We start from the raw sequence: 16895 nt of genomic DNA on the forward strand, positions 1-16895 counted from the left end.
AATGATTACTGTTATTGAATAATAGAATGAAATTAACCCTTTGTATTAACATAATGGAAGGATAATTGCAAATAAGCAGTTAAACAAAAAAATATCCTGAACGAATGAATTCAACCCGCCGTCCCCCATTCCATACCATAAACAAATTATTGACAACTTCCATCAGGACCAGTACGAACAATTTATATAAATCATTGTACATTATAACATGCTCCTCGATCCATGTAAAATAATATATAATAACTAGAAGTATTACAATACTGATTCATAATGTATTTTAATAAAAGGAAGCATTTTCTGCAGCAAGGCTTTGAAATAAACAAAGGAATATGAAGACTACTTATCCCGTTGATAAATCACCAAGATAAAACCAAATTCCCACTGATATATATTAATTACATGATCGGCCTTTTACCCAGAGAAATCGCCCATGTATTTTTTGTAAATGTCAAAAGTGTAATCTACCCTAGAGCGTATTTCATTGGCTGAGCCAGTCTGAAATTGTGATGTCATAATATTGACAATGACGTTACGTGATGAATCGAAACAAACACAACAAAATGGCTGCCTCCGTTTGAGTTTTGTCATCCATCTAACGTAACATCATAGACTTTTGCGTTTTAACACACTTAGTTACCTATAGTAACTGTTGTACTTATAAGGTGAAAAAGTAGCCATTTATGTGATGTTTTGAGGAAATTTTGCTAGTGGACTACATTTTGACGGCGTAGTTGACGGCGTGATTCGGTTGTGGCATCAGCAATTTCAACGTGCCCTCGTTGCCAAGGTATTTACACTTTGTATCTCCAGTTTAATTCTCGAAGTCCTGGGCAGATTTTAACTTACAGATTTAAATTCATGATTTCCAACTTGATGGACCAACTTCCCTGATTTTTCGTTATATTTTTTCATCTAGAAATCCGGCTATTTGGATGAAAATTACAAAAATTAACGCACAACGATCATAGCTTCGAAAATTTCTCTTTTCAAGCATAAAGTCTTTCATAAAGGTTAAATACTTGAAGATGATCAAACAAGGGATTTAAGTTATTTTTTCAGAATTTAAATTTAAATGACGTCACACACTCACAAATTGCATTGTGACCTGATAATGGAGACCATAGTTATAGGGTCGAAACGAAACGAAAAGTTTGATGTGAAAATGTCCGTTTTCTGCAGTATTTGCTGTTCAAATTAATATACAATCATGTAATGGAAAGGATCGTTCATTTTGATTTAACCGAAGTTATTTTACAACAATTGCGAAACAAGTTTTTCCAACTTTTAATCACTCTTGTTGGCGGAATGGAAGCGTGCAAGGGGTTTTACTGTGAAAGGAAACCAAAATACCCAGAGCAAGCTCGAGTGATCGGGCAGAAGAAGCCATACCTTTTCACGTCCCTTCCTGGAAAGACGAGTGTGTTACCACTGCGCCATTCGACCACCCAAGGATCGTAAATTATTTTTCCTTTGATTTGTGATACATGAAACTACACACATTTTTATTTTTTGTGTTTGTTTTTATTTTAACCAGCCAAAAGTTGGTTTCAGAAATCACATATTATATGGAAACCCATGTCATAAGATCCAACACGTATGTCCAAAATATATGATATTTATATGTGAAAAAGTTCAGAAGACTGTTGATGGCGCCAGATGAAATTCAGTCAAACACATTAAGGTAATGTACAAGAAGCTTTATCTCACCCTCGGCTTCACAGATACAAGTGATACTTACCGTATCTCGGGGATGATATTTTCGCTAATTCACAGTGAATCATACATCATACATTAATAAAACCCAAGAAATAAATCGAAATTCTGCCTCCATCACTTCTGTTCAGATCAGTTTCAGCAATTCTTCCCTCTCTCTCTCTCTCTCTCTCTCTCTCTCTCTCTCTCTCTCTCTCTCTCTCTCTCTCTCTCTCTCTTACAATTTTAGCCATTCTCTGTTTCTTCTGCATTCATTGACAAATTATCAGTTGTAACTATTGAGAAGATCCATTAAAACAATTGTAGTCAAATTTTAAGTCTTCCTATTACATGTTAATGTGAACGTCAGAAAAAACTTTTTTTCCATGGCATTATGTATCATTTCCCTTGGTTTTCAGTGGCTACTTTTACCAAGTCTCCCTTCCCCTATCAATCACAGCAAACTTACTGTGTGTACCAAGTGATACCATGACAGTTTCTTACATTCGTTACAGCATACTACAGTTTTGGTAAAAACGTTGACTATTCTCCTTACTTGGCCTGGAATGGTGCTAGCCAATCTCTCTGTTCTTAACAGCACACACCAATGCAGTAGGAGGATAGGTCAATATATATATATATACACATCTTATCTCATAGCTGTTGGCAGCCTTTGGAGCGAAATGTCAGAAACACTGATTCTCCAGTAAAGGTCACAGAAGATCGTGAAAGGCCATTCGGTCTCTTAAGTCACTTCAGGACAATATCATCTTCCACATGTTATCACACGTCAGTTTCCGAGGATTCTTCCACACTGAATCTGTCCAACGTCTCCCACAACGTGTTCCCACAGGATGTAAGATCAGGGGTCATATCCCTGTATAACAGAACAGCAGACCTACTCGTCCATAAGGTTAGAGAAAGTCAGACAACGTCACTACTCACTACACCTTCTCTCCCTTAATGGTTACCAATACATGTATTGTTGTATTGTTTGTATGTTGATGTTTCTGTCAGAGAAAACATAATTTGTGAATAAGACATTACCTTCTCAAATAATTGGTCTAAAAAAGGAGCGGTTAACTTGTATCACACTATCAGTGAGTTCTACAGACCTCCCAGGTATGACCCAAACCTTCGTGGTACCGGTATCTCAGTCTCTGACATAGTGACCGTACACTAGTATGTCAGATTGCCTCTGGTGACCTTGAATTACCTCTATAGTGACCATATAAAATTAATTTGATGGTAAGGTTTAAATCTCCAGATAAGGAAAGACGTACAATCCTATGCTGTATGAAGCAGGTGGTGAGAAAAGTGTTATGAATGCTGGTTACTGAGCTGTCTGACGATCGAGGCGGGAAGTCTGCCAGACCATATTTCTATCTCCTAGTTAAGGGTGTGGAGTTGGGATCCCAGTTAACTAGTTCACACAGCTCGTATGTAGCATAGATGTACCTTGTAATAGGGTTTAACCTTGGTAAACTCTACGTCTTCATTTCAAAAGTAATAACAATCAACCTAGTTAGAATCATACGTTCAAGCCACATCCTTTAAGACTGACTACACGAATGAAAAACATCGAACGTATAATCCGTTGTTTTTTTTCGTCCTAAGACCCACTTAGAGGTGTGCAAGTACTGCCATATGGTTCCAAGTATTTTTTCTAACATGTATAATTGAGTCACGCCATAACATGTAATATATTTTGCTGTGGATGTAAATCATGCTGAATCGTAGAGTTAAAAAAAAACACAAGAGCTGCAACAGGATTCTTTTTGTAATACAGCTTCTTGTGTATGTCACATACCCTTTAACTTCGTTAAAATCATGTCTCGACTATGTCTGGGGCTGCCATCGTGAAGACCTGAACTACTTAGTCGGAGAATTTTGTTTTAATATGAAAGGGTTTTGTATATGTAAGTAATCATATGGTGTTGTTATGTAATCCGATATCAATATTATAGTGTTGATGTACAGAACAAAAAAACAATAAAATACCAACATATCTACATAAGCATAATCCAAACTTGACAAGACTAGGTGGAAATATGAAAGAAAGAGATACATGGAGATCTCTGAAAACATTACAAGGAAAATAAGACCATGTGTTTCGGAAAAGTAAGTGTATTTAGTTTTATCGACCACATCCGCCTTGTTGATCTTGGTAAATCAAAGAAGGTAATGTCAGGTGCTCAAATGAGATCAAGGTATATAACAACAGGCAAACTAATGAGCATCCAACACGTCCAGCTTCACATAGCACAAAGAAACAAAATATTTCTCAATGAGGTCACTCTGGCGACCGTAAAACTTCCCCATAATTTTCATTAATCTGCATCTTTTGTTATGAGTTTGTCTGTCAGTTGACGACATCTTGAATGAAAATCATGATATTGGGTAAACTCCAAATATTGAGGATGCACGGTTGTTACTCTCCAGAAATGGAAAATTTACAGTAGGGACATTAAAATCATACAGCTTGGAGCAAAGCTGTCCGTGTTTCGTTGTACGTAAAGATCGTGATATATGGCTCATGTGGAAGAGTTTGTCATGTTCTTGATTTTTCTATATAAGATTGACGTGCTTTTCAAAGACAAGAGAGACATCATTAAACTATCTGAAATTGAAGTAGAAGGACTTAGCAAGTTTCAAATAAACTCTAAGATAAACTCATCCTCGCATGTAAACAAAATGGAGTCAGAGGGGCACATTTAGTCCACATAGGTATTAAAATAGTCTGTTGTAAGACGTTACCGCCAAACTCGACAAATGTGTTGTCCACAATATATTTTCTTTGATTTGGATGGATTTTCCACGAAACAATAAATGGAGGCTTGTTTCATTTTCGAATGGGGTATGGTGTTCTTTTTTGTAGAACTAAGTGTTGCTGATTGGTCAAAAGTTCTTTGGAATTTAAAAAAATCCGCATTCAATTTATTTCCACTTCTTGCATAAAAAAAACCTCATGTGAAGATCCGGAGTGTGGTTCGATGCAATCTACCCGGTTTGTGTTCTCTGACAGCTGAGAAAACCGGTCTATACTGAAATAATTGTGTCCTCGGGCAAGACACTTTTTCCGTGTTGCTAGATCGCCACGCGACTTGACTCCCTTATTTTGTTCATTGAGTCAATCACCAGCTACTACAAGGAGACTCCGCCTCAAAATGATCCTGTTTGTTCACGGGTCGATAAACAAGCAAGCAAACCAACAATTGATAGTGAAACACAACACAGTTATTGATATTTACACTTGAATCGAATAGTATTTAGATGCAGCGTGTCAACCCCAATTTGTGTATTGTTTTGCTCAAGAGAATACAGTCTTGCCATTGTTTATACCAGTAAGGAATGTGCGACATGAGCTTACAGTTCTAAATTTTATATAAACATGGCGTAAATGTGTATAGACATATCAGACTGCAAAAAGGAAATAAAAATGCTAGTTCTATTTTCATGCTTTTCGCGTTGTCAATGACGCCCACGTGGTGCCACTTATTGCTTTCTCTATATATTGCTGTTCAATTGAACACGTCACTGTTCGAACGATGTTATCAGGTAATTTGTTTTGTGTGTGTTACTTTTTTTAATGAATGTCTGTGGTTAGCAAATGGTGAGGGCAAAAGGTAAACTGTGTAGTCACCCCAAAGTAAATACATTCGATGTAGGTACAGAACGTGTAATAACGATCCTTATAGTAACTCATAATACTATTAATTAATCACTACCTGGATAAGATTCTTAAATCTCCAGTAGGGGATCCGGCGAATGTTTGGACATTTAAAAATCAAATCCTTGAAGTAATAAATTATTGTTTCCTTCCATCCCTTTCCTCCTATTTTTTACACGATGCAAGAAAGTTGCATGTGAATAACACGTGTTAGAGCCTTGCTCACGCCCTCAAAACGTACATCGATACCAATGCACAAGAAAATGAACATGCTTATCTCGAATAATTCACCGATAAGTATAGATTTATTTCGAATTCGATATTGTTTTACATCAACAGTATCACTTTTAAGACTGATTCTACAAACTGCATGAACAGAATTTGACCGTAATCCGTAGGCGTTTGTATCACATAACCTTGACCTTGTACAACATGACATTATCGACGTTCCCTCAACTCCGCGATATTAAACGGACTGACATTCATTTCTAGTCCCGTGTGTCTGTGCCCACCTGACAAAACAAAATCCATTTGAGTTATTCTATTTTAAAATATATGAATGACCTGGAAACGTTCCCTTTCTCTCACCTATTTTGACAATACCTGTCAGGTTTGGTGTCGCAAACCTCCTACATTGTCATATTCGCCATAGCTACATGTCCGTCACCAATCAGACACTGACAGGGAGAGAGGTCTCACCTGTCTCTACTGGAAAAAGCATCAACAGTATCTCCAAGTCATGTGTCCTTCACCAATCAGACACTGACTGTCCGGTAGGGTGTTCTCACCTGTCTGTACTGGCAAAATCAACAACATGATCTTCAAGCCATGTGGCCTTCACCAATCAGACACTGACAGGGAGAGAGGTCTCACCTGTCTCTACTGGAAAAATCATCAACAGTATCTCCAAGTCATGTGTCCTTCACCAATCAGACACTGACTGTCCGGTAGGGGGTTCTCACCTGTCTCTACTGGCAAAATCATCAACATTATCTCCAAGTCATGTGTCCTTCACCAATCAGACACTGACTGTCCGGTAGGGGGTTCTCATCTGTCTGTACTGGAAAAATCATCAACAGTGTCTCCAAGTCATGTGTCCTTCACCAATCAGACACTGACTGTCCGGTAGGGGGTTCTCACCTGTCTCTACTGGAAAAATCATCAACATTATCTCCAAGTCATGTGTCCTTCACCAATCAGACACTGACTGTCCGGTAGGGGGTTCTCACCTGTCTGTACTGGCAAAATCATCAACATGATCTTCAAGCCATGTGGCCTTCACCAATCAGACACTGACAGGGAGAGAGGTCTCACCTGTCTCTACTGGAAAAATCATCAACAGTGTCTCCAAGATATGCGTCCTTTACCAAAAAGACACTGACTGACCGTGAGGAGGTTATCACCTGTCTGTATTGCGAAGATACATCAACAGTGTGTCCTACAATTATTTTTTAAGATAATTCTGAAGCGTAGCTTGCTTGCAAATGCGATTCTCTTCAACATAGAAGATGCATCGGTGTTCTTCAGGTTTCCGAAGTCAGTAAGATTACATATACCTAGCACATGCCAAATTAACATAAAAACGGGAGATTTAAATTAGTGAGACTGTTGTTACAAGTACAGATGGATACTGACCAATTAGGGACCTTTATAACAAGTAGAGATGGATAGTGACCATTCAGAGACCGTTGTTAAAAGTACAGGTGGATACTGACCAATTAGGGACCTTTATTACAAGTAGAGATGGATAGTGACCATTCAGAGACCGTTGTAAAAAGCACAGATGGATACTGACCAATCAGAGACTGTTGTTACAAGTCGAATGGATACTGACCAATTAGAGACCTTTATTACAAGTAGAGATGGATAGTGACCATTCAGTGACCGTTGTTACAAGTCGAATGGATACTGACCAATTAGGGACCTTTATTACAAGTAGAGGTGGATAGTGACCATTCAGAGACCGTTGTTAAAAGTACAGATGAACACTGACCAATGAGAGACTGTTGTTACAAGTACCGATTGATACTGACCAATGAGTGACCTTTATTACAAGTAGATAACGACCAATCAGAGACCGTTGTTAAAAGTACGGATAGATACTGACCAATCAGAGACTGTTGTTACAAATACAGATTGATACTGACCAATCAGAGACCTTTGTAACAAGTACGGATGGACACTGACAAATCGGAGACTGTTGTTACAAGAACAGATGGATATTGAACAATCGGAGACTGTTGTTACTGAGACTTTGGTTATAAGTAACAGCTGGAAAATCTCTTAATAAGATACAAATTATCATTTGGCCTCGACAGGGAAAGGAATAACATTCTGTTTGATGCGGTTGATGAAAACTAAACATTTAAGGGATAGAGATTTGAAGCTGGCCAAGAAAAATAAACAAGTAGACCCACCAAGTGAGGAACATGTTCCCAACATCAATTTTTGATACAATAAGGAATGCAATTGTCACATGTTAATCAGCAGAGAAACCACATCAAAGACGTGAGGGAGTATGTTGGCACGACAGTACGTAAACCTCACTACATTTAATTAACAGTCTCATCAAGTTTACTTTGGCTACTTATATCGTTGTAGAAAGCTATCTACAAATGTAAATGACGAGAAGATGATTACTAAGTTAAGTTAGTCAGAAATTGAAGCCAAAATAAAATCAACAAAGTTTTCCACTCTTGAAGAGTCAGCACCAACAGCAACCAAAACATGATGACAAATTGTACAAACAGACGCCTGCTGTAGGAGTCAGTGCAAAGCCTTATAAAAACAACGTGTGCAAATAACAAAACAGTCAATTCGGGATATTAAACAAGCAAAGTATGTGTACACAGAGTCTGTTTAAGTGATTTATATACCTCCAGGACTGACAAGCCAAACATCCCCCCTAGCACTAGACCAACACGTAAACTCCTCAATTCTCTATCAATGTCCTAATCCCATTGTTAGTAAGAGACCAATCAAAGGAAATGTCTGACCTACGTCAATTATAGGGCTGGTAAAGACTGTAAAGCATGAATCATTGTGGCCAAGTCAAAGCAGTTATATCTTAAGATGATATATATTTCGTACGTTTTCATGAGATTGTAAATTAGCATAATTTACTGATGCAATCAGTTTTATGTTTTTATAGTTTTCATTCCTGATATCAGAGTAAAGTCAAATGAGAATCCGGATGTACATTAAGTATCATCATTTATTTATTATCTAAAATATCAAAATCACGAAACCTCTTAAAATTCACCCTGTCACGTTTTACGGAAATATTAACCTACATTTATGCTATCTTTAGATTTAAATTTGGTGTTAAATGTACTTAACTGTAGGAACGAAATCAGTGCTACTTTTACAGGATGCTATTTATAGTAATCTTGATATTTAGTCCTTAGAAAAGACAAGAAATTATCTCAAATCAGACCTGAAATCGAGGGGAAATGTGGTCAAATAAAGGCGACAAGTGATAAAATACTAATAGAATAGAACGATGCGCTCCGAAGTAGGCGGTGTCTTTTGTTCTATGTCAATTCAGGAAATGTCACGTTCTTAAATAAGAACCGGGTTTATAACAACGAAATTACATAGAATGTGCTTGTGAATTTACAAAAATATTTACAAAATTTTATTTGTGATGTTGTAGACTTGACTTAAAATTTATTCGTATCGAGACTAAGTAACATTATCTTCACCATTCTCCCGATACTAACATCGCACAACAATAATTAATTCTTATTTTCAGTTATCCTTGACCCACCAATTTCTAGCTTGCCATGAGCAAACAGGCGCTACATCTGTCGAATACAAAGAGTGGTCCACGTCTCTAGAGTCTTTCATCTAGACTGAAGTTTCAAACGAAATAAAGATAGCTAGTAGCTAAAAATGTCTCGATGATTGTACAAGTATGTGCTGATAACCAGCCTAATGGCCTTGTTATACACTGTAAATGTTCTCGTTCCAGAACAAAAAATACATTACTGGTGCTCCAAATATTATCAACAGCCTAAAACTACAAGAGCATTTAATCAAGGTGCGGTGTTAATTCCGTAGAAAGTTGAAATACAAATAAGAATCCATGTCTGATACCTCAGCCAAATTTCCGCCATTTTCTCGAAAGATGAAATACTATGTGACATCATGAACACCCCTGATGAACGTGTATTCTACAATAACATTTTATATTTCTCTCTGAACAGCCCATCCCAAACTGTAGGAATGTCTTCATTCTGTTTTTTTGTGAGTTTTCTTTTCCAAGAAGCGAACGACCATACCATGTATACTACAGAGGCGTATTTCTTGAATTGACTACTGTACATTGTCACCATCTTGTCGCACTTTTTTCGACAAAGGATTATAGTATAGCCGGAAAAAGTTGGTCGATTCCTTACCATCTTGTACACTACGTACGTCAGTGCTAGCACGCTCATACTGGTCATTTGTCTGATGTCGGTGACCGTAGGGTCATCGAAACATTGCATTCTAATCTTCTACTGGTTGTGTTATAAGAACTTCTATTCTATTGACATTTCCAACCTAAAGAAAATGTTCCAAAATAAGAACACCAGCTTAATATTAATTAAGAATAAGAAAGAGCGTTGCATTAACTTGCATAATACAGCAGATGTTTCCTTCTAGGATTCGTGTGGTATTTATTGGTATAATATGTAGGGAAACTACAGGGGGAAATCACAATTGGCCCAAATCGATATCAAAATATACATTAGAAAACGCAATATCTCCTTCGACACAACGCCAAGTGCAATCTGTATTAATCAAACCGTGGCATTTGAGATACGGCAAAAGTTCACCAGGAGAGTCACTCCCTGCAATTTCGAAGGATTGTACAAAAGACACAATATAAATAGCACTTTGCATTATTTATCTAAAATCTAGCAATGTTAAATAATTTATTGAACTACATCTTACAGATATTTTGTTTTGTACTCGTCAGTGCTTTAGGCCAAAAATTTAAGGATGCGGAAGAGAAAAGTCCAAAATGTTTCTTTCGTTAGTGTGCCTGTTGGTTCCGTTGTTACATGATTTACCAAGTTCTTATTTTGAGGGCGTGAACTGCTCACGATTTCCTAAGCTGTGATGGCAAGAACATAGGTCAAACTCTTGTACGGTAACCAGTGAAAATGGCAGTTATAACATCAACAGAAAAATTAGCTCAGATTATCACCTCGACCTTTGGCTGACGTTTATTAATGGTCTTCAAGGTACACGGGAAGACAAGGCAAAAAGTCTTGATAGTTAGTATTCAATATGCTGGAGTAAATAACAATGCCACTATTTTGATAAATTTGTAAAAAAAAAAACGTATACTGAAACAAATTAACTGTTCGTTAAATGATATGAGCGCCAAAACCAGGTCGTCTTAGTTTAAAATGAGTGCATGCGAACTAAACCCACTTTCTTTTCTTTGAAAGGGTTATAATTTGTAGAATAAAAAAATGAAAGATATTAATTAGAATGCGTCAGCGATATCAACACACAGAACATACTAACCTTGCCACATTTGTCAAGGTTAATCTATTCAAAGTTTTGATACTGAAAATATATAACACTAGTTCTCATAATAATGTAAGAAAGCGAGTGAGAGTAATTAATCACCTTAATGTATTAGGTCTTTAATTACTGTCCATTGATTAATGAGCTCACATCAGCTGTTCAAGATTATAATAAAGCCATTGTGAAGCCTATCAGTAAACGACAATAACATTCAATAGACAATAAATCATGGAACTTTGCAGTACTGCTAAATACTGTCCGCGTACAACGTTGGTCGATTACCTCTCCTAGACGATAAAATATACACATGGGATATAACGTATAATTATGTAATAAAACAATGATTCTAAAGTATGGACCACTAAGGATGATATTTTAATAAAATAAGACGATTATGTCAGAGTTCTTTTGTATCCATATTACAATTCTATAAAACACAAATCGAGTTCAGACCCATTAGGGTTAATATCGGTTCCCCACCGGGACAGACACAGGGAGATCACGTTTCAGAGGACAATGTTACTCTGCAGGCTGTCCCGCCCCTGGAGGTAACCCTTAGGGACCCGGGGAGGGGTAAGATAGCAAACTTTAAGACGCTTCAGTAAACCACATAACTATTAACAAAGGAATGCTAGCTAATAAAACCACAACATATCGCTAACAAACACCGCATTTTAATGTGCAAATTTAAAAAGAACCCTTCACTTGTATTCTTGGTGAAATTAGAAGAAATGCATTTTCTGAAGTAAAACTCTTAAATTATTCAGTGCAAGTATTTCATTGTACAAAAGCTGTCTTCTCAAGGCTGTGATTATATCCCAGATAAGTATGTGTCATACCAAACAGATACACCTCCTGACACCTCACCCATGTCTATCAGGTTCACAAGCCAGCATGTTCAGCTTTATGTATGTTCAACGTCAATTCAAGATTTTCTTTTAAAAGGATTCGAGAAATCTTGTAGAATTAACTTTGATATTTCTGTTCATTTATATACACCTTCCTTCACAAATGTAGAAAACGTTTTAAAATAAATATAACACTGCAGATGTTATTAGGAAGATGTGTTTCGTCTCTTTGTATTAAACTTCCAGACTCTACAGCGACAAATGTGCTTAGTAAACACAAAGGAATGGACATAAAACATATCACTTGCAGTAAACAGTAATTTGTGTGCATGATACTTTCAGTTTGCTAGTACTTAACCGCGCCTAATTACACGTCTGCCTCCATACACAACTCTATCCACTGCACCCAATAAGCATGCAGTTGATAAGATAATTTTATTCCGCTGGGAAGGTCGACATCTGAGAAATTTCACAACATCATGTCACAATCATGAAAGTGCCATGTTGCAGTGTCACTGAAAACATAACGATCATTTTTTGAGGTGTATCAAAACTGATCTCGACGTATTTTGCATAAAAATAATAGACTTTAAAAACAGCCCTAGACATATCAATGTTGTACTGCGTTGGAAAAAGATGGTATCTGTTGATTAGAAATAAAACAAGATAATGTAACAATGGGCATCTAGCATGAATTTTCCAACTTACATGCAGAGCTTCATCAATTTTTACGTAATTAATCGACAGTTTCACACTACCTACCTAGACGCTGTGGTAGTGAGAGGAAGCAAACTTGGAGTTTATATAACTTCATAAGATTGTCTAACGAAATGTGAAAAAAACAAGCAAACTCTCTTACCCTTCTTGTGAAACTACATTGGGTATTGCACCCTCTTATGCTTCCTACTCACCCTCAAAAAACATATACGATACAAGAAAGACAACTCCTGCTTAAAAGGATGAGTTAAGACTACAAGAGTTGTCGTTCTTAGTATAATCTGATTTTTTTTTTCAAAGCTACTGTAGTAAAAAAAACATACCAATGTGCATGCAAAAATTTCCATGAATCGATATTGATATTTCAAATTCAGCTGTCTATACAGTCTGAAATTCATTAATTTCTATTAATGCAATGATATACATAGTATCCTCATTGTGTCGTGTACTTTTCACTTGCCTATTTGTCCCCATATTTTCTTCATTAAATCCAATGATGGGTGTACAGATGTAAATTTCTTCGAAGTTCTTCGATCTTGTGCAAGAATATCAGATGTCAGACTTGGTGTTTCTTATAGATAACGAATATTAAGGCTGGAAAAAGCTCATTTTTACTGGATATTTCATAAGCACCCCACTGAAAACTAGAATTGTTTTCCAAGGTAGACCAAGCAAGTAATTATCCATAACAACTGATTGTATGCAGCCATTTTTTTTCATGAATGGGTATTCATTATCCACATCAAAACTGCATGCACTTTTTTTCTTATCTTTTTTATTCATTTTACTTAACGATGACAAAATTCTTATCAATCAATGGCTTTTATACTACTTTCCATGTCAGCAGTTTAAGTCCAGTCAAATTGTATATAACAATCCAGGACAAAGAGTTACACACACAAAGAGAGAAAAAAGACAACTGAAGAGGGTAGTGTTCAATAATGGGGGATAAATCTGTTGGAAAAAAAGAGTAGGATAAAAAAAAATATATGCCAATGCACAACTTCAGGGAGTAGGTGTCATTATAATATATATGTGTATACTTTTCCTTGAAACTGATCAACAAATTTAGGTCTGACATGGCTTTTACAACAAAGGAGCATCAATAAAATATAAAAAGTCTGATAAAGGCACAACTTCTGGCCATCAGATGACTAGTTTTGGAGCAGAGACCTTATTTCTAAACAGGTCTTGGTGACATTGACCTCCTGACTCCAAAAAAAATATTTGTACACAACTGAAAAATTAATTTTAAGAACTTCACTGATAAAATTGTAATTTTTCATCCTTCTCTGCCAGCATCACCTTAACCTCAAAATTCTTATAAACAACCAAAATCCTGATACTTTGTATAGCAGACAATAAATACACTGTAGCCAACCTAAATTTATTTTCTTTCAAAAAATTAGGTATCACTAAAGGGTGGAAGAATAGAATGAATACACACCGGATACGGCAGCAGAATGGTGTTAATACACACCTGATACAGCAGAATGGTGTGAATACACACCTGATACGGCAGAATGGTGTGAATACACACCTGATACAGCAGAATGGCGTTAATACACACCTGATACAGCAGCAGAATGGTGTTAATACACACCTGATACAGCAGCAGAATGGTGTGAATACACACCTGATACAGCAGCAGAATGGTGTGAATACACACCTGATACAGCAGCAGAATGGTGTGAATACACACCTGATACAGCAGCAGAATTGTCTGAGTTAGCCTTTCTATATTCTTTTAATTAAGTGTCATCAATCAGTGAAAGAATGTTTATCTATATTTTTATTGATTACGGATTGAGTAATGTGCGTTTCCTCTTTTCAATGTTTGGGTATAATAAAGGAAAGTTTCAATCTTGTTTGATCTTTTTTTAATATAAAAAAAAAATAAGAAAAATGAACATTAATTTCACATATGTTATCCAAATTCTTATCACCTAAAATGACAGAACATTTCCAAACTGAAGTCTTCTTCATAACTACACAATGTGTTGTTCAGTTAAAAGAACAGCACAACTTAAAAGTCTCAAACGCATTCGCATAATTTGAAGAACTTCTGTCGACAAGAGGAACATTTCATCTGAGATGTACCTGCTTCCATGGCCGTCCTCACCATTAATGACCAGCATTAATGTCTATATTTACTTAGCATGATGTTTGTTTCTTTTTTACCTGGAAGGTATCAATATCTTGAAAAAGAAGCCAGGGCTTGATTCATGGTTTCATGACAACCTCTCCTTACAACTGACGACATCATTAGTACAATGGCAGCCATTGTCTCATATAGGATACTAGCCTTGTCTCATCAAACCATTTCTTCGATCGTTCACATGGAAGAACCCTGACCTTGTTCATTTTCAGTATGACTCAGTCCTAGGTTTTGTGACTACATCATTCCTTTGATTTCCTCACTAAGTAAGGCTACAGTTTGTGGGGACTCATCCTTCAGAGCTAGAGCTAACAACACAGGCTTCTTAATGTCCAGCTTACCAAGCACATTCTTTGCCAGCACATGCATCAAAGGCTGTAACAAAAATATAAAACCTAATCAGCTGAAGTTAGCCTATGGCTGGAACATTCTGTAGAATAGGTGATGAACTTCCAACTTATCAATTGGTTTAAAACGTATTCTGATTTTTCCAAAAAATCACTTTCAGCCAATCAGAATCAAAGCTTATCTGCTTTCCTGTTTATCTAGTTTCCTCTTCAAAGCACAGGAAATACTAATACACGGTATAATATGATACAACTAATATAACAAAATCATACTAAAATACAAAACTATGGAAACTATGCTACCATTGATAGCTCCTGTGATCATTACCATGTGTATTTGGCATTCAATGTGGCATCCAATTGACAAATATTGACATAACGATGGATGTCTATAGTTCAAGAAAACAGAAAACTTTTCCTGACTCATAGACTTAGCTAAATTTGCATCTGGTGGTACCAATCACATTACTCTGGCTCTTAGGCAGTGCCTATTTCATATAAGATTATTAATGAATATAATCCTCAGTAAATGATTGGTAGGCATACTTGAAATGAACCAGTGGGCACTATTTACAATGGTTTAATTCTATCACAAGTTAAAATTTCAGTGGTGATTTTTTGTACAATGAATCCAACTGAAGAGGAGTCTATACATTACAACTACTATGAGTACATACTTCGTCTCGTCCCATCAGCACCTTTGTGGAATATGAAGGTCTGGTAGGGGTAAAGTCATCATCAACAGCAACATCTCTTGTCAGTTCAATCTACCAAAAGTAGACAAAAACATTTTGTTGATGGTCCTTTCAATTTTTTATTGCAATAAGGGAGCTAACTGTTAAATATGGGTTTACAACAGTCAGCATACGCACTTAAAATTGTAACTGTTTGCTGGGTAAATTACTCTTCAAACTGCCAAGGTTTAGGCTGGGCAAAACTGGTAGATGTAAGTAATAAAGATATTAAATTCATCATACTAAGCTTGTTGTAATTGACTATTGCCTTTAATTTCTTACTATTCCTCAATCACCTGCATACTTGGAGGTATCAAAAGCAAGGGATAACGGAACATACACTATCTTTACGAGAAGAACAGCGTTGGCTCTACACCTCTAAACACATTTATTTGAGGTACAAAAACACATGTAATCATCTGAGCACTAGCATGGTATTAATTATTGGTATTTATTTATTATATCTATTAGCTTATAAATATTTGTAAAAAAAATAGTGCTTTGACTCAATGGTTAATGAAAAGTGGTACAAATTATACTGACAACACCTAAATACAATGTATGTACATACCAAGTTTCCTACTTTGCTAAACTGTGTGACAATCACAAATAGTTTGTCTGCAAAATGGCTACATAGGATGTCAGTCTTCTGCTTGTTCACTATCACAGCTTTCTATAAAAATGAAAATTACGATACCGTGTAATATTAACTGTTATTAGTAGGAACAATAATACTTTTTTATAATGGATATCAAAATCAACGGTAAAATTGTCATTCATCGTATAAACTAGGACTTGAGATATATACTGTAGATACATAACATGTCCCTGTTTCAACATAAGATTGAATTGTGTATCTCTTCTTTTTAACACGATATTGTAGACTGTAATGAAACCATATTTGTTTTATTGTTGTAAAAATATTAAACGATAACACTGTTTCAAAAGTAATTAATGCACAATTTAAATGGTCTCTTTAATTATTTTTTTCGCCAGTAAAAAAATAAAATATTTGATGTACATTTCCGTGGTCTTAACAAATATCAATAAACGGCAGACTGAGCCTCAAACAAATAAAAACAAAAAACACTAATGGATGCGATCTATGCCTGTAATACCTGTTTAGTTTTTACTGGAAACCCGCTCGTCATGCCTTCCCTGGGCGCATCCATCTTGGAGGTGATAGAGTTATCGCCCTTTATCCCA

General features: G+C 36.2%; 1 protein-coding gene across 1 annotated transcript; it reads right to left on the bottom strand.

Moving 5' to 3' along the window:
• Nucleotides 1-14313: 14313 nt before the first annotated feature.
• LOC132545609 (proteasome assembly chaperone 3-like) lies at nucleotides 14314-16855 on the bottom strand. The gene is made up of 4 exons (XM_060209306.1): nucleotides 16808-16855; nucleotides 16261-16362; nucleotides 15633-15722; nucleotides 14314-14983 (listed from the first exon to the last, which is right to left on the bottom strand). Exons 1-4 carry the CDS (start codon nucleotides 16838-16840, stop codon nucleotides 14846-14848), a joined length of 363 nt encoding a protein of 120 aa, XP_060065289.1. The 5' UTR covers nucleotides 16841-16855; the 3' UTR covers nucleotides 14314-14845.
• Between the last annotated feature and the right edge of the window lie 40 nt (nucleotides 16856-16895).

The sequence above is a fragment of the Ylistrum balloti genome, unplaced genomic scaffold (genome assembly GCF_031769215.1).
Source record: "Ylistrum balloti isolate Yb309-2 unplaced genomic scaffold, AGI_CSIRO_Ybal_v1 Utg369850, whole genome shotgun sequence".
Lineage (NCBI taxonomy): Eukaryota > Metazoa > Mollusca > Bivalvia > Pectinida > Pectinidae > Ylistrum > Ylistrum balloti.